This window comes from Aythya fuligula, chromosome 2, assembly GCF_009819795.1.
Source record: "Aythya fuligula isolate bAytFul2 chromosome 2, bAytFul2.pri, whole genome shotgun sequence".
NCBI lineage: Eukaryota > Metazoa > Chordata > Aves > Anseriformes > Anatidae > Aythya > Aythya fuligula.
Genome location: NC_045560.1, coordinates 113,985,741 through 114,011,418, shown reverse-complemented (window position 1 = coordinate 114,011,418; position 25,678 = coordinate 113,985,741). Strand labels below are relative to the sequence as shown.

At 40.1% G+C, this 25,678-nt stretch overlaps 1 protein-coding gene across 9 annotated transcripts in view; it reads left to right on the top strand.

The window, feature by feature from the left end:
• The window catches only part of DTNA (dystrobrevin alpha), a 218,717-nt gene that overhangs the window by 129,215 nt on the left and 63,824 nt on the right, over positions 1-25,678 (top strand). For all 9 annotated transcript variants that reach the window (XM_032181735.1, XM_032181739.1, XM_032181738.1 and 6 more), the window contains one exon: positions 20,469-20,682. In XM_032181735.1, the coding sequence (XP_032037626.1) occupies positions 20,469-20,682 (214 nt within the window). The remainder of the gene's footprint in view (positions 1-20,468; positions 20,683-25,678) is intronic.

Genomic DNA, 25,678 nt, shown 5'->3' with positions numbered 1-25,678 from the left:
AGCACTGTATAATGGGCGAAGATGCACTGGCAGTCTAAGGGCTGTTCTCTCTTGCAGTATCTCTCCTTGAGCTAGTTAGACTATGTGGCCAAAAATTATAGAGGAGGTGACAATTTACCACCCTTTACCAGAATACCCCTACATGTGTTGTACTCTGGATACTAACACTTGTTGATCAGCACGACTGAATTATTTCATTTTCACAATAGGAAGATAACTAAAGATACATAGCAAACATTCTTCAAAACTGCAAATATATGTCTTTGTGATAATTCTGTAAAACTTTAGGAAAACTACCGTGCATGTGAGAAGTGTTTCTTTTATAAAAATCTCTGTGAGCATTTAAACCAACAGCCAGTTTAAATAAAATCAGCAGAGTGAGAAAAATCAATATCAGTCATTGCAGTTATTTGTCAAACAGGATGGAATTGAAATCAGTCCAGCTTAATTCTTCAGAGGAGCAAGAAATTCTTCATAAGGACTCAGAAAATATGTACATAAATTTGAAGAAAAAAAAAAAAAAGCAAAGCTATCTTTTAAAGAAAGCTTCCTTCAGATTTAAGCATACTCCTTTTCCTATGTTGATGCTACCAATGAATAACAATAACATTTACAAAATATTGGTGGCACACCTCTGACTCTGCTAGTGCCCAAACGTGGAATGCAATCTATGACATCCCAGAAGTAGAAGATCAATCAAATTCTGCATGCAGGAATTCCAAAACCTGGGAAGCTTTACTAGTGCAGCATGAATATAAACTCACTATATGCTTCCCTATTTCTGATTACAATTTCCAAGCAGAGGAGTAATGAACAGACAAACTCTGTCGGTAGTGTAGGTACATTTGAGGATTTGTGGGGTACTGAAAGAGACGATTACATGCTACTTGGTTCCTAGTTTGCACAACTCCTGTAGAAATAGAGTTATTGCAATAACAGTAGTCTTCTCTTAATCATAAGGACTAGCACAAGATGTATGTACCTCTTCTGAAAAAAAAAAAAAAAAAAAAAAAAAAAAACACAAAAAAAAACCCTCAAAACTCAAAGAAAATTTGATGCTAAAAAAGAAAAATCTTGAGGAGAAGAAAAAGAAAAATCTTGAGAAGGTCTTCAGACTGGGACATGAATAATTTCAGATGAATTCCAATAGTCTTGGAGAGATGGACCTGAAAGAAAACCCTACTGGTGGTTGCATCATCCTTAGATCTAAGAATGTAAAGCAGGAGCATGTGAGCTGACCATGGCTACTCTAGTGGGTCTTTCTGTTGAATGTAGTCTCAGAAATAACAGCACCCTCATCATCTGAGGTTAAATTTCATTATCTGGGATAATCAAAACAGACAGGAAGCAGGTGCAGAAACCTGATCAAAAGTGCTACATGTTTATTGCAGTCTGTACTGCGCAAAATGTACAAAATGCAGCTAGCTGACTTCTTCATCACCTAGATTTCCTAGTGTGCTTTAAAGGAGGCCCTAAATAGTGCCCACTGTCAAGGGGGGAGATGGAAAAACTACAGATGAGCACTATGAGGTCTGCAACAGTCACGGAACTTAAATCCTACAAACCCAACGTTGCTCAAAGTCAAACATTAGGGTGCTGTACTTTGCTTGACCTCCTGTGTGTTGAAATAGGTTTTGAAACATCCAATGTACATTCTCACCATGCAAGGAAGATGCCATCTTGACTTACAGCTCTCTATCCATAGCATTCAGACACAGAAGAGTAATAAGGCTTTCCTAAAATAAGGTACAAGTGACCAATGGCAGCAGCTGCATGTATTTTTCAACATTCACGTATTCAGGAAACACCAAAAAGTATGATTTGTAGTACTCCCCAGTCATCATTGTTCTGTTGGTTTATTTTAATATTTGATTTCCAGTGAATTTATTAAAACCCATTTGTTTATACAGAAAAACAATCTGAGATGAAATACCATGTTCGCATGCAAATTCCCTCCAGGATATGGTGGCAGCAGGAGTAGAACATAACAACATATCATAATCAAAGCCATTATACAATTAAACATCACTCACTAATACAGAGCTGTGCAGCTGGAAAACTACTGCTGTCCTTAATGAACTTTTCTGAACATGTTGTGAGATTATTCTATGACTCTGGCTGCAAAAAGCAGATTTTGCTGATTTCCCTAGATCAGAATAAATCATTGGCAGTTGAAAGCTTGACTCTAAAGCCATGATGATGATGGTAATATGGGGCTTAATTAATGCAGACAAAAAGGAAGCTTTTTTCTCTGCTAGTTTAATCCCAACACCTTAGGGTTTCACTGTCTTTGTTTCTCCCTTCAATAGTCTTCTGCATGAATGATTTTTTGTTTTGTTTTGTCTTATCCAAGTCATAATACAGCTGTTTGCACATTGGAAGCGGAGCTGCCACTGTTGTGATGGAGACCTTGTGAATGTCCAGGGCAGCCTCCTCCACCTCCACCCTGCCCTTCCTCCTGCCTCCCCTGGGCTTATGTAGTCACAGCCAGGCATGTAGGCATGTCAGCTTAATCTCCATACGTGCTCTTGGGTGCCTCTCTGATCTGATCTGCCTTTTTACATTTGTTTTAAGTTAGAATAATTTCTCACCCTCCTGAAATATAATAATTTCCCACTGAAAATGAATGACAGTTATTGTAAACACACTATTTTTAGATACTTAGAGCTTTTTTCCTTCTGTGCTCTTATACCTCCTGTAACACTACAGCAAGCTGCTGAAACTGGTTTGTCCTAGAAACTGGCAATTTTAGTATAAAATGATGAGATCAACCTGTGTGAGCTACTGGCCCTGCTCAGGATGGCAATCACTTTTAAAAACATGATTTTATTAAACTGAAATAGAATTACTGGTAGGTTTTGGTCTGGTTTGTTTTCTTTACTGGACTGATGCTTAAAATACTGTCTTAACACATCCCATTCAATCTGCCATTCACCACAAAATGAAAAGTCACATTATCTGCTACTTTGAGTAAAAGGAAAGGATATGAAAGTCTTGATTCCATGCTGGAAACGGTGCTGTGACCTTCTTCTTGTCCAATGGCTTAGGAAGTCGATAATAGATACAGTTTCAATTTGCTCTTCTTCATGAGAAAATATGCTCCATATCCAAAAAGTTGCCTGTTTGGGACCTTTTTGAACAAACCTAGAAGATATTTAGAAGTGTTCAGGACTGGTCTGTTGGTACTTAACCCACCAAATCTTTCATATTTTGATATGAAAGTTCATTGATTCAGGCATTCACAACAGTTTCTTTTTACTTAAATGAAACGACTCACTACCATACCATACAGCCATTCTTTCTTTGACTCAGTACCAACTTTCTCTAAAGTGAAACAGAGTCCGGAGTCCACAAGAAATGCTTGATGGTGTGTGCAAGAATCCCATGAAGATCCTTGCTGTGGCAAGAGGCCATCATTCCCAGTATCCTACCTTTTAGTTTTCAAGGACTGTATGGGCTGTGCAATTTCTGCTTGTCCCTCATTCTCTTTTTTTTTTTTTCTTAGCATGACCATAAGAAATGGAGGCACCAAATTATCATATTTATAGAGTTGTTTAAGTTAAATAACTTAATCCTCCATCATTGTAGGGTTCTATGATTAGTGCTCTTTTCTCATTGTTGGTTTTTATCATGTTTTTCATTTCATCCTGGAAGCAGTAAAGCACAAGATAGATTCGGGCTGGGTCACAGAGCAATCAGATTGAATGACAAGCAAAGTTGCATATTTAAGAAGTGTAAAAGGTCTGCTTGCCTGCAATTTGAAACATTATTTCCTGTGAAAACAATCTGCCTCCAGAATTTTTGATCATGGTATCTTCTTATCCTTCTAGACCCTCAGTGGTAGTCTTCTGGGAGATTGGCTTAGAAGTTCTATAACTGTTTTTAAAAAATAGATTTCTTATCTTTATTCTCTGTTGATCCTCTTGGATATTCTATCATCTGCTTATTACCATTAATTTAATATTTATTTTTTTTAATCAGAATCTGAGACATATAGTCATTCATACAACTCCAAATGATATAGCTTTAAAAAAAAATCACTCTATTACAAGACCCACAATACCATTGTGTAAGTTACTAATTCTGGTATCCTGCTGTACTTGAATAATGGAAAGAAAGATGAGCTAATGATTTTAAAAACTTTTTTGTTCCTTTGTCTTTACCAGCGACTTAGAGACTAAATGCTCCTGGAACTGCTAGTACTATTCCATATGGGTTTCCAGGCAACTATGGGAAAAGGATGCATATATTATACATTCTGCATTATGCATCAATTATTTAATCAAAAGTTCAAAAGGGCTTGATTTAGCATATTCCCTGCAGACAAATCCTTCATAAGGATTTCAGTCTGTAAGTGTTCACTCACAGAACAATATCCCAAAAATGGGTTCAGATTTTCTTTTCTTCTCCTTTTAACTGTAGAAGTCTATTAATATGCTTTACAGATCCTAATAGCTGTTAGAGAGCGGGCATATAACCTGTGTATTTGGCACGTTCACAGAGGGACCACGATTACAAATTCAGCCTTATTTCAGCAGTGGCACAAAGTGGACCAGGTTTGTGGTCTCTCAGATGTCCCTGATTATTTGCTCTTAAAGGCTACCACCACAATTCTGTCTTGTACAGGATTAATACAAGACCTATCAGTGGACATTTGGAATTCATTTCAATGTCAAACAAAAAAAAAAAAAAAAAAAAAAAAAAAAAAAGGCTGTGTATCCTAAACTCCTACCTCCTCATGTGCTTAGAGACTGATTTTTCAACCATACCATTATTCCAAGCAGCTCCTGTTAAGAACTGAGCTGCAGAAAATTGTCAGATAATATTATTTTGTCCTTTACAGAGGAAAATGACTGAACTGGCATCCTTTGAGCCAGTAGTTGACAGACACATAGACTAGGCCACGTCCCAGGTACACAGATAGACTGCCCTCCGCTACACAAGTGTCTCAGCCCAGGCTTGATGCCGACAGCTTTGCAATTGGATCCTAGCTGAAAACCTTGTCTGACTGACTTCCTGAACTCTGCTAACACTGCCATTCACTGTGCTATTTCTGACACAGGCTTAAGGTTGGGCAGTCTGCTCAATTCACCAGCTGATGACTGAGCATTTGCTCCAGGCACCAGGGATTAGTCACCTGTGACCCGGCATGCTTTGGGTTAGTCACCCAAAACCAGAAAGCTTGTGCATCTTATTTCTGTATTTCATTAGGGAGACCAATGGCCTTAATGACTTAAAAAACAAACAGGCAAACAAACAAACAAACAAAAAGAAACAAAACAGTTATTAGCTTAGTATTCTTCTAGACATTCTAAAAATTGTAAGATACATGCAGACATACAATCTCATAAAAACAAATGGATATCTTGCTGATGATAACACGATCACTGTATCTTCTGAGAGCTGCTGCTTCTTCATGTGAGAGCTTTTTCTTCTGTGACCCTCTTGGTTTTTTTTCCTTTCAACCTGAGGCTGTATTTCTAAGCCTCCCCCTTCATCATTTCACTCCCTCTTCTTCAGCTTCATCTTATTACCTGTGGCATGTTTTATCTCTGACTTCTCTTCAGCCCTTGGTCTCTTGGTTGCTCTCTCCTTCATGTTACCCTCATGGCTGCAAGAACACTTTCTTCAGGCGGACTGTCTCTTACACTTGAGCCTTTGTTTCATTCCTGTGTTTTCACAACCTGTGGTAGTTTTACTCGGGTGGGCAGCTGAGCTCTACCACAGCTGCTCTCTCACTCCCCCTCCTCAAAGGGAAGGGGGGAGAAAATACGATGCAAAGGGCTCAAGGGTTGAGATAAGGACAGAGAGATCACTCAACAATTCTCATGATGAGCAAAACAGACTCAGAGTATGGTGATACTAAGATTTATTGCCTGTTACTAACAAGCTAGGGAAGTGAGAAACAAAGGAAAGAAACTAATAACAGAGAAAGGGGAAAAAATATCTAAGTTTTCCTTGGAGCAGCTTTGGAGTGAGTTTGGTGATCGTAGTCCTTTGTTCCTAGGAACCTTCAGTCCATCATCTCAAGCTAGCCCTGCCTCTGTTCTGGACTCAAAGCAGAAAACTCTTTGAGGAGTCATACAAGAGCTCTGTCCATACCTACTTTCTGCGAAGAGTAGAGGACAGTTTTGATGCCCATGCAATAAAAATGTTTTCCCTGAGAAGATAATCTGCAACATTTTGCCTCATCCACGTGCAGTAGCATTGCATTCAAAGTGTACTTCTCCATATCGTCTGCTGAGTTGAGAATTTTGTTGAGGTGTTTTTTGTTGTTGTTTAGTTTGGTTTGTGGTTCCTGTCCTTTTCCTTTCCTTTCCTTTCCTTTCCTTTCCTTTCCTTTCCTTTCCTTTCCTTTCCTTTCCTTTCCTTTCCTTTCCTTTCCTTTCCTTTCCTTTCCTTTCCTTTCCTTTCCTTTCCTTTCCTTTCCTTTCCTTTCCTTTCCTTTCCTTTCCTTTCCTTTCCTTTCCTTTCCTTTCCTTTCCTTTCCTTTCCTTTCCTTTCCTCGCATTTCCTTTCCTTTCCTTTCCTTTCCTTTCCTTTCCTTTCCTTTCCTTTCCTTTTTTTATTTTTTCTTTTTTCTCTCTTTTTTCTTTATTCTAGTTTGGGTGCTATCACATAGCTCTGGAGAATGGCTAGGCACTATGCAGCTTTCCTCCACCTTAACTGAACCATCTGCACCATCTTCTTGCCTAAACAGTTACCTCCTCTGCAGAAGGTCTGATCTATCTTCTGCCCTTCCTCGTTCCCTGCTTCATTCCCTTTCAGCCTCTGTCTCCAGCAACTCTTACAAATAAAGCTGCTGTGGAGCCAGCAGACATGCTGTCTGTCTGCGGTGAATGTTCTCAGCAATTACAGGCTTCTTTACGGTGAACAGAGCAAATAGTCCAAAGAAGAAAACTCAAAGTGTAGAGCCTGACATAATTTTCACTATAAATCACTTCTTCTGTAATTCCCAAAGAGTGTTTTTTTTCCTTCTAAAACCATGTTAATTTGTTTCCAGAGTCACATCAAAAGTCAGTCTGTGTATCTCTAATGCTGTAGGTCAGCTTCGTAACCCTCAGAAAATTCAAAGGCAGGCTTTAGCTTAACGGTTATCTCTTATTTTTACCCACCAGCTGTACCTAGGATCATTTTCTCTAAGCCTTCGTGGAGGATTTCTTACAGCATATATCTGGTATGTTAGGACAAATTGTGAGAACAGAAGATGTTGGCCATAAAAATAATTTCCCAGTTTTGTAAGTGTGAAGAGACTGCACAGCATAATGTCCTCAGTGTGTGTTGTTCTCAGTATGGTGCTGGGACTCCACACAATGAACATTCAGCTTCCCAGCACTGACTCGTTTATGATGCACAGTGGCTTTACAGAGACAGTTTTCCTTGTGCTGGATTAAGCCATTTCTAGGCCAAATTCAAACTGAAATATCTCTGTGATATTGTTGTTGGCTGCAGAAGGCTTGTAGCAGTGGAGCTGCCAGTGGTCTCTGGTACATCTCTGTGCAAAGTGTGGCAAATCCTGGTAGAAGTTCCGTGTATGCTCAGCCCTTACTTCAGTTCCTGTAGGTGTCTTCTGTCCCAACAGAAAGTAAATTGAAAGTAAGTCTGTTGAACTCGCTGACATTACTACGACATGAGGAAAGAAGTGAGTCAGTCTCTCAGTATATATAGTTTGAGGAGGTTGAACATTTCTAACAAATGAAGTCAACACTGGTATAGCAATGCATCTCGTGTAAAGGTGCTGACCTTCCCCAAGTTTAATTTTCCACATTTCTTTCATCTACATTTAGTCTTGAAACTCTTTTTATTGTCTCAGATTTATAGGATATCTTTAAGAACTGCATGCGTAAAATAAAGGATGACAAATAAGTGGCTGTGCACATTGAGACTCTTACTCCATCTAGGGGCCCTGACAACACCATTAAACAGAGGAGAAAGGATATAGATGTGTGCTACTTCACTTAAATCCCATTTCTCTGTCATTTTGCATTCTGCATTTTTGTTTCCTTTCTTATTGTTGCTGATTGTTGAGTTATGTTTGTGTCAACGGGAGCTTTTCTCCTTTTCTTGGCCTATTCCTCATGCCTGTTTCCTTGAGAAATGTGATGTTTTGGTACGTGATAGCACAACTTGCTGAAATGGGAGTCGCCGCAATTGCCTCCTGGTTCTGGGGTTCTCTTTGCTGAATGATTCATCCAGGGCCTGGAGCACTGGTTCTTGGAGAAGACACCGCTTGGAATATGAGTAATGGCTGGGGAGCAAATGCAGAAAGATTATGTGAACACAAGGACAGATTTTAGTCAAATGTTCTCTACAGTTTGCCTGAATGAGGCATTGTCTATTCAAACAAATTTAATATGAAAAAAAAAAAAATGGATCTTCAGGATTCCGGGATACTTCTCTCCTTCTCTCAAGGCCAATTATAACTCAGATCCCCAAAGACTTTTAGGCAAAAAAATCCTCACTTTCAAATGTAATAGGTGTTTAAATACGAAAGCCTGAATCGGTGGCAGTAAGTAGCACCTCCATTACCAGTCTCAACAAAAGGTTAAATGAGATTGAAGTCTGAACTGTCCCTATGACTTCAGACATAAGATGGTTTTCTGCCTAAGTCCAATGTGCCACATGAACGTCCTACTTTATATCGAGTCTCTTGCTCTTGACAGCTGAGGTAGATTTGGAGATTTTGTCCTAAAATAAATCAGCCACTCCCAGAAACCCTCTGGATTGACCCAAACGCTTCAGAAAAGAAGAGAGAAGTGTATGCCATCTCTCTTTTGTGTGTCTCTTCTGTTCTGAGGATGAAAAATACAATTCTGATATCAGGAAGCTTACTCAGGCATTAAGTACAGTCTCAGTAGTTCTCTATTTTTAATTGATGAAAATGTTGTGGGCCAAATTCAGTCCAGTTCATGTAAGAAATTATTTAAATTAATATTAAAAATGTCAGTTTAACTATATGTTTGTATTTAAAATACTACATCTTTCATATTCAAGGAAATACACAGCTGCTAATTCATTAGTATTCTGTACCTTGTGTTGCTGTTTACAGTCTTGCCAACCCTAAATGATTAAAAAAAATAAAAAAGAAAATATTACCATGAGTCAAACTCTGAAAAACAGGAGATGGGCCAAGGAAAGGTTTTGTCTTCGAGCAGTTTTGAATGTATAATAAGTGCTCATTCTATTTCACTGACCTTTGTGATATGACTGAATATTAAAGGTTGAGAATGTAATCTCAACATTTTTTCTATGGCCATGAGGGAAGAAATTGTTATGAGGAACTGTTAAACTGAATATTCGCGTGTCATCACGAGCTTTCAGTGTCAGGGATTTTAGAGAAAACAGCAGTTCATGTGAGATTGGGGATAATACCTTGCATCTTTAGAACTGGCAACACGTACTACTTCAAAATTAACGAACAGTATGAGTAGTAACTCATTTTTTCAACATTTGCATTCGCTTTACAATTGCTTTTTGCAAGTAGCAGTGCCAGAGCAAGCTGAAGGCCTCCTGTGGTATGGAGAGGTTTTGTGGGTTAGAGGGCAGCTGGGAGCAGTTGCATCAAAGGGAAAAAAAAAAAAAAAAAAAAGTTATTTCAGAGAGAAAGATGTGGTATTAGTCAGACTTGGCACATGAAGAAACGCACTTCTGGAGGAGGTTTTATCACCATAATAAGGACATTCAACATGAAGATTATTCTGCCCTTTCCACCTCCGAGGTTTGGCATTATTTGCCTATCAGATGTGATAGCCTTTATGGGCTATTCACACAGCCAAATCTCCAAGCACATAGTCTTTATTCAGCTAAATGCACGGACAAGGCAGTTTTCTGGAGGCAGCGGTGGGAATACACAGCCTTTGATTTGTGTTAGCTTGCTTGACGTTGTGCCAATAGAGAGTTAAAATTTAATAGCCAATGTGTGCTGCATTTCCTAAAATGCGCCCAGTAGTGCCATCCTGTGGTCAGCACCACGGTGAGCAGAAGGCTTGTGAACAACCTCCTGCCTGTTCCCTAAAAGCTCTTTTGCCTTGGATTGTTACACAGAATCTGAGTTGTGCCAGGCTGTAAAATTATGGTTTGCCACTCAAATCAGTCATTTCTGAACTTCTAGTTTAATCTCATAAACAGGAATGCAGAACCATTTTTATTTTTTTCCGGAAACATTTTTTTGAAAATCTCCATAATCCAGTTTCTGTCACCAGATACATATAGCAGAGATGGCACTTTGAAAATCAGCTGCAGATACAGTATCACCCCACCCTGGAGACATTTTTGCCTCCTTTTGGGAGTGCAGAATCTTTTTCCTAATACGTATTTTTGCTGCAGTATAGTACGGGAACATTATATCTAATCAAAAATTTGCAATGGTATAATTTTACTAATCGAATTATGAACTCAGATGTAAGGCAAATCACCTTTTATTTTAAGAGAAATGAGTAATCTGTTGTGTACCATCTGTATTTACTGACCAAAATTTGTTACCTCATGTCCCTGTGAATTCTTTGGCTATTTTAAGGCTGGCACTTGCAAAACCCATTTGAAGGAACTGTTCAGTCAGGTTGAGGCCTGATTGCACAGTGCCTCAAATGAAGCATTTCTTATTGGAATACCGTTAGGGTGGGATAGAAACATAATAGAGATTTATAATATAGGAATACTGCTATCTGTTTTGGGTTAAATTTACAAACTTTCTGGGTATAGGTTATAGGTATCAACACATCCAATACTGAGACTTCATCTTTAACTCATAAATGTGTTCACCTTTTAAAACAGGTAAATGATATGTAATCAAAGGATCTAAACTTTGTGAATCCTTAGCAATGGCACAGCATTTTAACTGTGTTCTCTCCCGTTTCTCATAAAAATATTAAGGGGCTTAGAGTTACATTTTTTATTATTTAATTTTATATATGCCGTACTTCATTCAGCATTTTGAATAAATTATTTCCAAGTGTGTTTAAAAAAAAAAAAAAAAAAAAAGAACCGCTCTTTCCCAGCAGCTGGGTGACAAGCACACGACAAGCATTTCCCCATCCCAGCACTGCAGGGTGCCTCACCCACCGCTCCCCTTTGCAGGATCGACTGTCATTAGCCGTGCTCACCGGGGAGACTGATGGCCTCTTCTGCCACCCACACAGACCCCTTCGGTCTTCAGTTAATTTAGGTGAGACAAAATAGGCAGGAAATGACAGCAGGGGGAGAAGGGGCTTTTATTGTAAGTGAAATTAATGTAGAAGAGGAGAATTTTACCGGAGATCTTCAAACAATCTTAGTGGCTTTTTCAGGTGCCATATTAAAGATGAAAAGACCACATTTCAGTGTGTAGTTATCCTAGCAGTTCTATCTCATTAATAGCTCTTGGCCAAGTTGACAGACACTTCCAACAGAATACATTTGTTTAATGTGCTGTAGTGATCAGAGTCTCAAAAGGCTTGGCAATAACTCATTTTTCATTCTGGGCAAAACAATAGGCAAGGATACAAGGATGCAAGCCTGGATATGTGGACAGGAAAAGATTTAAAACTTTCCCAAAAAAAAGTCAGTGCCTCAGCTCTATGCATCTTGTTCTACAGATTTCCAGGTATCCAGCAGCCAGCTTTAGCAGCCATTCAGAAATATCTCCCGTGCATGTAGTTAGCTTGCACGTGCACAAACAACCCCAGTCTTGCCGGGCAGTACATTGCTCAGGCAGACTGACTCAAAGCTCCATGTTGCACAAAGTCCAGATTGTCCTCTGGGACGTGTGCCATGTGGGCAGGTGAGCTGCCTGAATTCAGGGAGACCAAGAACATCTGAATTGCTCCATATGCACGGTAGTTTGGAAGAAGGATGTTTCAGTTGGCTGGTCTGAGTGTTTAGTTACTTATCCGCACACTACTCCTCGCTGTGGGTATCTGTCAGTGGGGTGGGTAGGCAGAAGTAGATTGCCTCACTCCAGCTTTCTGCTGAGCTAGTGTACACCACACACCTGCCCTCTGTATGCCTGACATAAAACATCTTGAGGATGCAGAGGACTCTTTCTCAAGTGTTCAAGGTGCCTCAAGGCAGGCTCTGGTAGTTGTTTTTTTTTTTGTTTTTTGGTTGGTTGGTTTTTGTTTTGTTTTGTTTTGTTTTGAGTTTGCCTGCATGTATCAGAAAAGGGACCTAGAGCTCAGCTTACTTGATCAATGTCTTTATAGAAAATTGGTGGCTCAACAGGTGGCACGGTCACCCTAGAGCAGGTTGCTCAGGTCTATGTCCAGTTGGGTTATCTCTGAGGATGGAGACTCCACAGCTTTTCTGGACAACCTATCACAGTGTTTGGTGGCCTTAACAATGACATTTTGTCCCATACGTTTAAATGGACTTTGTTGAATTTTTAGTGCCCCATTGCTTTCCATCCTTTCACTATCCTTTCCCTGAGAAGAGTCTAGCTCCACTGTCTTTACTCCCTTGCATCAAATATTTATACACACTGATAAGATCTCCTTGACATTCTCTCCTCCAGGCTGAACTCAGCCTGTCCAGACCCCTCTGAATGGCAGAACGACCATCAGGTATACTAGCCACCTTTTCCTTGTTTTTCATCAGCTGCAAACTTGCTGTGAGTGCACGCTGTCTCATCATCCAGGCCATTAATGAAGGTGTTCAACAGCTTCAGCCCCAGTATTAGGGCAGTGGCCTACATTTTCCCAAATCTTTCTTATGCTGCTGCTGTACTTGTAGAAGCCTTTCTTGTTACCCTTTACATCCCCTGCCAAACTCAGCTCCAGATGGGCTGTCTTTGACAAGACTTCAATTTTACAAAGAAAAAAGTAAATATTGGCTCTGGTTACTCTAGGTTATCAATTTATCAGTGAATCATCCTATTTCAAACTATTATGTAGAGCTACAACACAGGTATCTAAACTCTTTAGATTTCTTTTTGTGTAGTACCCTGAATTTTCCGTAGAAATTAAAGCATTTGGGGATCGGAATAGCATAGCAGTAAGCATTCTGAACATTTTTTTAAGCTTAAAGTGTTTACTCTGCAATCACTACATCTACAAAACCTAGAAATCCCTTGAAATGGCAGAAAGATGCAATGAAACACATTTTGATAATGACAAATTCATATATGCACTGACAACCTAGATGTCCACTACTCTCACTTTTTGGAAAGCAAAGGCCCAAGAGATGTTAACAGCTTTCAGAGCAGTCAGAAGTAGCCCAGGGCACACCAAGCTTGTTGGGTTAGCTGCTTAATGGGTGCCCAGCTGTGCTGGAAATCCCTGTGCTGTATAAACTGTCTGGCAGCAGAGGGGTAGATAAGAGGAGTAGAGGGGAGCTCAAGAGATGTGGGAGCAGAAATAGGAGCATAGAGGATGTTTCCAAGTGTAGGCAGAGTGCAGGCTCAGATATTTGGGCAATGAGCATAGCCTGGGTGTGCCAGGCCATGTAGGGTGGCATCTGTCACCAGACATACCCAGCCAAAGAGCTGCATACCCCATTTATCGCCCTGAGCAGCAGCAACACCCTGGTATATTTTCTTTTTCATGTAATTTGGCACCAGAAAACGTGAAACATTGCAAACCACTGTAGCTGGCACATTCGTCTGTGTAGTGGTAGGACACATAGATAAAGCTTTCACTAGCATGCTGTGGCTGCTGGATTTGAGGGGCAGCTTGGCCACAAAGAGGTGTCATTTAGTGGGAAAACACACCTTGCTCAGTGCTCTGCTACCCCCCTGGCAGCAGGAAAGAGGAGAGGAGCAGGAAGAGTGAGCAACTTTCCAGGGCTTCATAACAACGATGACAAACAGCTCCAACACCCTGATTTGCGATGCATTCACGGATTCTAGTCTGAAAAGGAAGAATCATCTAACATATTTTGTAATATTTTGGGTATTGTTAAGACAAGGAAGCATAAATCTGTCACTTTTAATGAAATCTGTGTGAAATACCTGGCATACAAGTGCCACCGATTTCAAGTGACAGTGCTAGTATGTTTAAGCTCAGGCATGTCTGTAAGTCCATTGCTGAACTAAATTTTTTAATGAAACGTCACCTTAGATTTTAGAAATAATTTAGATAAATGCTTTTTAAAAAGTTTTTCATCTATTCACCAACAAACAAAAATCTGTCAAGGCAGAATTCTGTTGTAGCTATTCTGTTGGCATGTTTAACTTAGATTTAGTTAGACCTACTGTACGTTAAGTAAATTTGAATTGATTATTAAAGCCCTAATTTAGTCGCTTCCCTTGTTTGATTAAATGTAATCTTCTCTTCCACGTTCATTTAATAATAAAAGGAAAGATAGCATTGTAGAGTTCATGGTTCAGGTGGAATACCAAAAATGCGGTAGAAGAGATGAGGATTTTTGCACAAGTAGATCAGCTTAATGCTAAGAAAGCTTAAGCACACAGACTGGTTTTGTTTTATTTTATTTTATTTTATTTTATTTTATTTTATTTTATTTTATTTTATTTTATTTTATTTTATTTTATTTTATTTTATTTTATTTATTTCTTAGAAGATAAACTTCCACTAGTTTTCTTTTATATGATTGCTTAGAGCAACATCATTTCTTGACAACTGATGTTTGAAGTAATCTTCTGCCTCTGAGATTAGTGATATATCCAAGATTATCTATATCTCACAGCCTCTGTATATCACAATGATTCTAAATAAATCAAATGATGGAAACAAGACTTCATTTTTCACCTTACAAATAAATTTTAATTTCTTTGCTTTAAGCTGAAAAAATGGGAGTAGTCCACCTCTTCTCTCACATTTTGGCTATTGATACATCTTTATCTACCAAACAGAAAACTACTACTTGTAAATAGCCATTAAATTAAAAATACATTGATTTTCTCCTAATGAAGAAGCTAAAGAATGAAGTTCAAAATCAGTAAAACTACCATGTATATTTGTAGTAAACAACATCGTTTTGTCCAAAATTCTCCTCTCTCCCAGTGTATTGAGTACACCTCCTCCACAAATCAACCTGCTGACAGAGTCGTAGGATGGTGGAATTCTGCACTGTGGCTTCTAATTACTGTTTTTCATTGTAATGAAGTAGTAAAAGGTGATAGGAAAAGATGTTCTGAACACGAGTAAAGGCAGAAGGGCAGGATATAAAACTTCAGGGGTATCTCTAAAAGCTTTTCAGTTAGAGGAAAATGCAAAACTCCTTCAAAGTGAGTCAGACGTCTTCCATCCACACTTAGATGCTGCAAAAGAGGCAGACTAATTCATTTACAATGTGCTGGTAGCAGTCACTCTCCAAGTATTGTTTTAACAGGTGAAGGAGTTCACTGAAGGAAATAACATTTGTTATTTGGACTGTATTTTCATGCATTAAACTTAATTCTCTGCAATTTGAGCTATGTCTCCTCAAAGTGTGCATTTGTTGCTAACAATTGCTGTGGAGAAGTGAAGGGCAGCCATCTGCAGTGCTGTTCATCTGCCTCGTCCCACTTCTGTCTGAACGGATACTGAATTTTATTTACATTCACTAATCACTGTCTGTTGCTGAATGTGCTCAAATACGGAAACAGCTTCGGCAGTCTTTAAATATTATTTAATCTCATATAAACGTTAAATTAGCAGACAGTGTTTGCTATAAAAGATCTAATAATGCAGATGTTTAGCATAGCCATGACTTTAGAAATCACAACAAAAAATCGGAGGGGAAATGCTAGTTGAGCATTTGCTTGTGGAAATCGACTACATTTTTTCCAGACAACAGGCAGATGAGGAAGATTTGCTATACCTGGGTAGCTCTGCAGTGTACAGAGTGGGCAGCCTTCCTGAAGAGTCCTTGGAGTTTGGCTGGGCTGTATGGTTTTGAGTTGCTTTATTCTACATAGTTGCTATACACAAGCTGCTTTTTCTCCTAATGTCTAATGATAGCTTGGTGGCACTGTAAAAACAACTGCCAGATTTCTGCAGCTTAGGAGATCCGTTTCAGAAAGGGCATCTTCCTCATGCTGAGGGGTAATCCCCTTCTTAGGGGGAAATGTGGGCAAGGCAGCAAAAGCAGCAACAGTAGCTGTGAAGAAAAAAAAAAAAAAAAAAAAAAAAAAAAGAAGATAATTAACTTGCAAGGTTTGACTTTGTTGAAGGCATTAGGTCAGATTATAGAGGAAAGAATGCTCTCTTGCTTCCATAAGCTAGTTTTGCAGCAAACTTCCTATCACCACAGTACTTAGAAATCAGATTCAGGTTTTATTGCCCTATGTGTAATATGGTACAAAGTAAGGAGAAATGCCTTCTTCAGTGAGGTTAAGACAATCTCCGGGATGGATGAATAAATACATGGCATAACAGATGCTGTAGGAAATGGGCAGCAGAGAGGATGAAAATTAAAATGAGAGGAAAGTAAGCTTATGCAAAGTTTGCAGGATTAACATTTTGTTCTTATATTAAAAAGGGTGTGACCCTACAGATACCTTATTAGCTGTAGATTGATACTGTCATAAGTTTCTAATAGTACAAATGGATAAAGAGGAGCTTACAGAGGCCTGTGTTTTTGTCTGCTTTTTCCCAGCATTGATAGGTTGACTTGGCAACATGGTATAATACTTAAGCCTGCTTACTACGTGAGTAAATTTTTTTAAAAATAGTATTCAGCAGGGTACTAGACCCAGATGCAATCTGTGCTAGGTCAAGGGATGCGGAGGCTGTGGCTATGACAGGATCTGGTAGCTATTTATACAGATCACAATATTTATTATTCATATTTTCTGTAAAAACTAATTATTGTAGGCCATGTGGTAGTCAGAACAGAAAAGACATCTTTTCTTGACGTTTAAAGAACAAGGTGTGGGATTCGTCTCCGTTAACCTTCCCAGCCCTGAGGTCACAGCTCCCGCACGCTTTGTAGTCAATGAAGAAACAGAGGCACCTTCAAAGCAGTGCTCATCCCACTTGTCTCCAAACAGCCGTTTTGGATGCCTGTTCCTTTCACCAGTCGTAGAGGGAGCCTTGATCACCAGCTGACACTTGACATCTGTTTTCTGACATTTAAATTCAGGTGGGCAAAATCCTGCCCATAACAACTGACTTGAGTAAAGGCCAGGGTCTTCAGTCCTCCATACAGCAATCTAACAATATCTCCTTGTGGTTTTCTGCTAGGCATTTAAACATATATTTTTAAAATTAGCAGATCTTGTTAAAAAGTCTGGATCTTGTCCATCTTTCATTTCCTCCTCCAGGAAGCGTTGCTTTCTAGCCTCTGTAAAGAGATTAGAAATTCATGAGTAAAATGAAAAATAAAATGGTGCAGTAGGATTGTTGTTTATTTGGCTTCAAGTGGAACCAAAGTGTTTCTGGAAAAAAAGCCTAAGTGAAATTATTTATGGTGCAAACGCACAGCAGTTCCTTGAGACTAATACTTTATGGTGGGTGGGGGACAGTTACTGCTATGTAATTTCCACTAAATCACTTTCTTAGACGCATGCCCTACCTTTGTGGCATACCAATGAATACCAGGATAGCCTGTGAGTCTTTCAAGTTAAAGTTAGTGCTAAAAACAATATTTTTCTCTCAAATGTGTTAGTGTATTGATATTATTAGTCCCACCTCTGCTAGCCTCTGGATATTTCCATTCTGAGGACCATCACCAAAACTAACTCTGGGTATGATATAGTATCAGTGGGAAAAGAAGAAACTCATGAAAATTAGACAGCCACATAATATCAGTACTGGATCACATGAAGAATAAAGACACCATTCCCCATTTCCACTTCATTCCTTATGCCAGGTGTTTTCCTCCATGCTCTCTTATTCAAGTGTTTTCTGCTAATAGGATCTGGCAATTAAAGGTAAAATGCTGTGTTCAGTTCTCACTGTTAGGGAGCCTGGAAGTCTGGTTCATCCTGCCTGGATGGCCTTTTATCAATGCTAGGAAAACCATTGCAGTTCCCCACAACTGCAGAAGTAAACCAGGTATGTAAATGGCCAGGACAAGGGGCTTATCTCTGTGTTTGTTCATTTGCAATGATCAGGTTTGAGGCTGCTTGAGATGTACACTCAAGCAGCCCTGATGACATGATTTATTACCCTTTATGTTCTCTTTTTCCACTGCCATGTTTTATTTTCTTTCTTTTTTTTTTTTTTTTTTTCATTTACCATTCTCATCCACTCCCAAATAAACAGCCTGTCCCTGTTTATTCCTTTCCCACTGGCCACAATGGTGCTGATTTTACATCCTTACTCAGTATTTATGATAGGGTTGCCCTAGTAATTTCTGCCTCTGTCAGCAGTGCTGCTCATCTAGTAACCCTGTTTATGCTCTTTCTGGGGTTGCTCTCTTGTTAGTGGAGCCTCAAGTTAAGGTTAGCCATCTGCATACATATGTCTCCCTTTCTGCTGTTTCTTATGCCTTGTAATTTCTCTCATTGCCACCTTTCCAGTGTAGCTACAACCCAGGTTTGACAGGTCGCATGCATACCCCAGCACCCAGAAACCCTCCTGGTGACACTGCTGGTGTAAGGACCTTCTCCTTCGTCTACTTATCTGAACTACCAGGGACCATCCTCATGGACAGCGGCAGATAGACCTTGGGAGAAATATCACACTTAGCCTTCTGCTTTCTGCTTGCCTTTCCTTTCTTAATAAGGCCACAAAATACAGGCCCATGGTTTGGCTATTAGCTGCATCTTTCAGCATATCACCCTATATTTCTTCCTTGGCTGCCTTATACTGGTGGCCCAGAGTAGGAAACTCTCATTAACTCTTCTCTCTGTAAAAAACTCTTCTGTACCATCCAATGGCCTGCTTTCTGGTGACTTCTTCCATCCCCTGAGCCATGTGGAGAAGCTTCCCAAAAAGGGGCAGGTAATATGTGCCAGCTGTCTTCCTTGGGATTGTTCATCTCCCATTTACCCCGATTATTTTAGTGGCAACTTGACAGTAAAAACTGATTGAATGGGAATGGGCATGGCCGTATTAAAAGGATCCAAAGAGAAGTTGTGTGATTCCCTGCCTGGCTTAATTCAGGATGTGTCTCTCAAGACAATCTCCTGACAGCATACAAGGTCAGCCGTAGAAGTTTCTAGTACAAAGGCCAAATAAACAATTAAGTGTAACATCTTGCAGTTTTTCCCAATCAAGTGGAAAAGTGCTTTGTATAATGCCTGAAGTAGTTGCTGCTGCTATTGTCACTCACCTGTATGCTCTGTTTTCTTCCTTGGGTGTTGCAGCTTACACAGCAGTAGCAGATTTTTTTTTTTCCCCTAAGGTAGAAGGAAAGAAACCCAATCACTGGGAAAATTCTAGACTAAGTAAAAAGACAGTATATCTGGTTTCATTTATCTAGCTAGTGACAGTTTACATTTCTCTGCCACCAGACTATCATGTCACATTGCAGTCTGAGACACTGCCTTCAAACCATGCAAGTAAAAATATAATGATGAGGATTAGAATTAAATTTCTCTATCCACAATAAAATGGTGGATTCCAGATATGGGTGGCTCTTGAAATGAAGACATATCACCATGCTAAGTAATAGGAACCGTACAGTACTTTATCTAGTAAAAAGAGAGAATTTGCACCCTGAGCCTCATGGTTTGTTTTCCATTGAAAATTTAGTAGGAAAGAAGGTAATACTTAAGACTGAGAGAGAGAGAGAAAGAGAGAGATGATTCTTTGAGTTCGAGTTTGAACTAAATCCAGATTTCAAATGAGTGTGGGTTTTTTTAATTTTTGGCATGGTCCACCATTTCAAGAAATACCAATTTGCAGCAAGCTGATCATACTGTCACAATAACAGTGCTACGCAAACAAGATTTTTGTTCAGATACAATGTGAGGGTTGAGCAGAGATTGTCCTTTAAGCTGTCCTTGCAGGCAAAACCAGCCCCCGTGAAATTCAGCTTAGACCAGGACTTTATCAAAGAGAGAGATTTAACAAATCATTTGGCAAATATATTTAGAAGACCAAAATATGACTTTGGGATCGCTCCTTATGTGTACTTTATTTAAATGTGGCTTGTCTACCCTGACTCAATTGCAATTCTGTTTCTGTAAAATATTTTGCCTTCAGTACAAATTGCTGAAAAGAATTTTCAAAATGTCAGTGTGTGTTAAGCACTTAGTATTCGTAGGATCTTCCGAAAAGCCCATCTGCTATGCAAATTAATATCTAAGAGTAATTTCTGAATGGGTATTCATAGAGGCATGGTTCAGAAAAACAATTAGCATATGTTTACCTTCCAGTGATTTCAGTAAAATATAGATTTTTACTTGAACACTTTATACAATGAGAAGTGATTTCCTGAGCTGAAGTTGTACTTATTGCAGCTAATTATATCAATATATTGTTTGCATATTAACGGATTTGATTTTTATTTGCTCTTCCCTATGCCAAGTTTAATTCTCAATGATGGAAAACGCATTCATTCATTTCATTATTCAAAGATCATGTCCTGCATGATGGTGTTATCCCCACAGTATGGTGTGCTCAGGAGTGTGTCCCCCTGACTGTCTGTGTGCTGTCCCCTAGTGCACCTGGTGGACATCTGGAACGTGATAGAAGCACTGCGAGAAAATGCCCTCAACAACCTGGACCCCAACATCGAACTGAACGTGGCTCGCCTCGAAGCTGTGATTTCGACGATTTTCTACCAGCTCAACAAACGGATGCCGACGACCCACCAGATCAATGTGGAGCAGTCCATCAGCTTACTGCTGAACTTCTTGCTGGCGGCCTTTGATCCGTAAGTCTGCCTTCAGTACCCACACGGGCTTCCCTCCTTTCCTGACTGGCAAAAGGATTTTGCTAGCTCCGGAAATATCTCTGGAAAACAATTCAACGAGCTATATTCTGACCCAAATAATGAGCATGTGAATAGTGCTAACTAGGGAGAGAACCTAAAATTAAGGACCTCTACTTTCCTTTCTGCTGAGCCAAATTCAGCACAACTGTGTTTTCATCCAGTTACTCAGATTTGTTCCAGTTTATATCAAAGAGGAATTATCTACAGAAACGAATTTACATCCACTTCTAATTTGCGTAGTTATTTATTGACATAGCAGTGGCTGACACCACTGCAATGACTCTGCAGCAGTGACAGGGGTTAATAGCTCATTATTTGGAAAGAGCTCATTTTCCTGCAAGTTCTTGCAGCTGTAAGCAATTTTTTTTTTTCTGGCTCATGCCAGTGCAGCATGATTTTGAGACCATGACAGAAATAGGATAAAGACCAGGAGGTGAAATTGAAATTCATGTTGTTTATTACTGCATGGGACCTGTATTACAGAAAGGAAAAGTTCAAGATAGAGCGAGCCACTTACCTTAACAAGTGTACCGTGTATACATATTATAGTTAGTGGATATGTAGACATCAACCCGCATTGCCGTGTTCAAAATCCTCAGAAACAAATTATTGGAGAACAGTGGTTATATCTGCAATTTATCTCCTTATGGCTTATATTTTGAAAATTCACCAGCTGAAAATGCTGTCGTGACACCCTAAAATAAAGATGCTGCCCCTCTCTTCCCCTCCCCTTTCCATCCTCTGGCTTGACGGCCTGGTGCTGGCTTGCACCTTTTGGAGCCAGATCAGCCGGGCGGCTCAGTCGCCATGGCAACGGGGAGAAAAAGTACTTGTTCCACATGACAGGGCTGCACCCAGCCTCCCCTCCGGCCGCTCCGAGGGAAAAACAAGAAGTCAATCAGTTGTGAAACCGGAGCCTTCAGGAATATTTTTCCCCTCTCAAGGGCAGTAAAACAGGGAGCAGGCGCTTTAATTTATGCCGTTGCAGCTGTGACAAGAGCACTAAAGGACAATGGAAATGGCCGGACACGTGCATCGGTGCATGCTGCAAGCAAAACGCTTCCCAGCTGATAAACACAAGGCCCAGGGCTGTGGAAGCAAGAGCTGCGATAACGTGCTTGTTCTGTAGCTCTCTGCAGCGGGGGTAAAGATGTCAGCTCGATGTCAAGGCTGCTCGCAGCAAAATGGAGGGAAGGGTTTTACTCCTCTGTAGGGAAACACAAAATCTGAAGGGCACGGTTTTGCTTTCCCTGAGCACAACATCACACGTTCTGTGTGTTGTGACTTGTTTGGGGCTCCTGTCAGGATCTGCAGGGGAGGAGGCTGTAACCTTGAGGCAGTCCTCCTCACGCAGCTGCCTCCAGGCAGGGCGCACGGGATGCGTTTCCCAGGAGGGCAGAGACAGCCGGAGGGCCCTGAGGAAAACACACTCTGCTTTGGGGTCCAGGAAGGGTACCGGCTGCATATGACCTTAGTTGAAATGCTACAAATATCTGGTGTTTGGTTCATTTGACTTAGTAGTTAGGAGAAGGAGGAGCAAGGCCTTTTCTGGTGGTCCCATGCTCACACAGAAGCCATACGTTGGATATAGGAAGAAACAGGCGTGGGGCTGTGAGGCCGGGTTCTTTCTCTCCATGTCCTTCCCTCATCTAAAGAAACCAGGCAGTTAAACTAAATTACCCTAGAGCCTTCTTGGATGGGAACAAGGGTTTTATTAGGTGCATGAGTCATGCTGAAATCCCAGTAGTCACCCCTGAAATAGTCCTGTTGGCTTTGACCTGGGTTTACTCCTTAGATTTTTAGCCTTGTGTTTTCAGGAAATGGGCGGCCTTTCTCAAATGCCATCCAAAATTCCAGATTGTGAGGAATTATTCCTTCTCTTTAATGAATGTTAATAAGATCACATTTGATTCTATGAACACAGACAACAGCAACAACAACAACAAAAAACAAACCATAGAAAAAGCAGAACAGCTTTCTAAGACCAAAACAGCATAATAGCTCTTCAGTATAAATGTGAATGCTGTTCAAAGCTATCACAGACTTTTTTGGTGTCTGTGGCTATGCAGAGCAAAAGCTGTTCCTGCTGTGCTCTGGGCAGTTCCAGAAGAGATTGTTCGGTTCCTCATGTCCCATGTGAAATGCAAAGAAAGGGAGTGGAGAAGTGGAGTCTGTCACTTAGCATGTATGAAAGGACAACAAGGGACAAGTGAATATGTGATTTGAAATCCAACATGCCTAACCACTCTCTCATTTATTCTGCTCTAGTCAATGTGTACTGCCCCATGTGTACTAGGCTGGGAATCTGTCAGCAACAGGCTGAAGATCCTCTGAGCTTTAAACAGAGCTTCTTCCTTCATTTATAGCCCACTGAAAACCTGGCAGGTTTCTCTGCCCTCTGGCAGGGGGCATTTTTCTAGGTCTGCAATACTGTTTTCTTCTCAGGAGCTAGAGTCTGGCCAGCAAGCCTCAGAGGAACTGTTGTGCAATGCCATGGCATGTTGGCAAGCTTGCCTACTGCCAGTACTGATACTTCATCCCAATTCTATGAAACACAGATTTTTTCATGTCTCTGGGGATTCCTTAGGCCTGCAGATAATTATATCACTGTACTGCTTGATCCTAAAGGAAGGGAAAAGTGAGGAGAAATTACAGTGTGTGAGATTTCATGTTACACTGACAGTAGTGCTCCATCATGCTAAGCCAAAATCAAAATGCAACCTCATAAAACTGCAAGTCAACAAAATCAAAGTTCATAGACACAAGTGCCATTCCAATTAGTTTGCCCCAGTGTATGAAATTCATTATCGTGTCATAGAGGACCCTGATAGACAAAAAACAGTGAACACGTCTGACTTTAAAGATTCTGGACAAAAATGTGCCTGATCTGCAGTTTTAACTGCACATGAAAATTGGGCAATAGCTTTTGCTTTGAGGCCTCAGGTGATAAACTGGCTGTATGAAGTAATAGCATACTTCCTTCACTGGCACAAAAGTGCTATGTAACAGGATGACAAGTTCAAACCTCTCAGAAAAAATCATCCCAAGACATGTCAAAGCCTGGACAGCCAGCTAGGTGGATTGTCAGCCTCATTCAATAAAGCAGTTCCTAAAAAGACTCTTATTATACAGACTGTAAGATATTCTGTGCTAGGTCATCTTCAGCACTTACTCAGTATTGCAATACAGCTGTTCTTGCTGCAAAGTTTGACTGACAAGATCATAGCAGATTTTTCTGTTCCTTGACACATTTGTCTAATGATTGGAGCTGTGAGCTCTGGGCGATGAAACAAACTAAATCTAGTTGTAGGGGCTAGGCTTCTGCAGAGAAAAGAGGAAATATATGCCCTTTTTAATCAAATGTACATTAGAGCCATGCTGAGTTCAACACGTAAAGATGTTCAGTATCTGTTTTGGAAATATAACGTCTTGCTTGGCCATCCATTTGGAGCTGTGAAGTGTTTAATTGCCTGTCTTCTCCACCTTTGCTAATCTTTGGAAGTGATACAGTCTGGCTGGTTTTTAGGAATGAAGTCCTGCAAAACAGTGTATTTAAGAGATTTGGCTGTTACAAATTTTGCTTTCCAAAATGAAAGAATTTAGCTTGATTCCAATAATTTCATCCCTGAAACCTATTTGTGAAAATGGGAATTTGTAATTACAGCCTCTGACATTACAGCTGTCATTGCCCTAATTAATGTGGGTACAAGGAGGTCCACATATAACTGAAGAAATTTTCCAACTTTTGGAAAAGGTAACACAAAGAGGTGATGGAGGGCACCAGGGGAAAGTTTATCAAGCAGTCTGGGGGGGGGTTCCTTGCTCTGGAGAGAATCCATCTCTCTCTGCAGTCACACATTTAGAGAAGAAACCTTCTGCTCTGCTCTGGTGTCTAAAAGCATGTATTATTTTTTGCCCTTTTTCCCCCAAGCAGCAGGAGGTAACCTTTGTGCCCTGGCCATCATTCCCTTCTCTAAGTACTCTATCCTGTGCTGCTGCTAAGTGCACATCAGCTCCAACAGTTGCCTGGGCCATCATTAACACTTCTAGTGCTTTTCTGTAGGGAACTGAAGAGTAACTGCTGGAAGAGGGGTGCTTTATAAAATCAAAATATTTTCTGTCCTCTCCAATTTCCACTAGTAGAATTTATCTCTCTTTGCATTAGCCAGCCTAAAGCTTCATTCAGGGAGCGCCGACTTGAGCAGAGGACTTCATGCTGCTGTGAGCCACTGCTTTGGCATTTGTTTTTGTGCCACAAACAGTGCGATGCCCCACTGCTGCCAGTCAAGGGCATCTAGTGCTCAGCAACAGCTTAGGGCACTCCTAGATCCAAGCAATACTGGAAAGTCCTAGGCCATATTATCTTGTCTGTTTATCAGTCGCATATATTTATGCATGCATATTTGTATATGTATGCACACACACATACATATTTGGAGGGCAAATTGAATTTGTACAGGCTCTAGTGATGCTTTTATGAATACAAATGACCGATACAAAATACAATGTCAAAACTAATCAACTCAAACTGAGAGATTGAAGAGATAAATGAAATCTTTTTTTTTTCCTTTTCCTCTGTTCCATAACTGTTTGAGTACAGGAAATGCCAGTGGCTCTGGGGTGGAAAGCTGAAGGCGAGTTGATGAGCCTGCCACTCAAGAATATAATCCTGTTAGTAAATGTAACTAAACCTACTGGGAAAGATATCTAAATCTGAAGCACTTCCACATGGGATTTATTTTTTCCTCAAGTTCTTCCACTGCTTCTTAATAATGCTATTGCTTCCGCTTAGCATTTATTTTTCTTTAGTGTAACATTTCTTTTAAAGTCAGGTAAAAACCTCATGATAAAACAGTGCGGAAAGACTCCCAGAGGTCTAAAGGGTAACATGCCCCAAAAGAATGCCAAATGACCAAATTCTCAGCCATGCCTACAA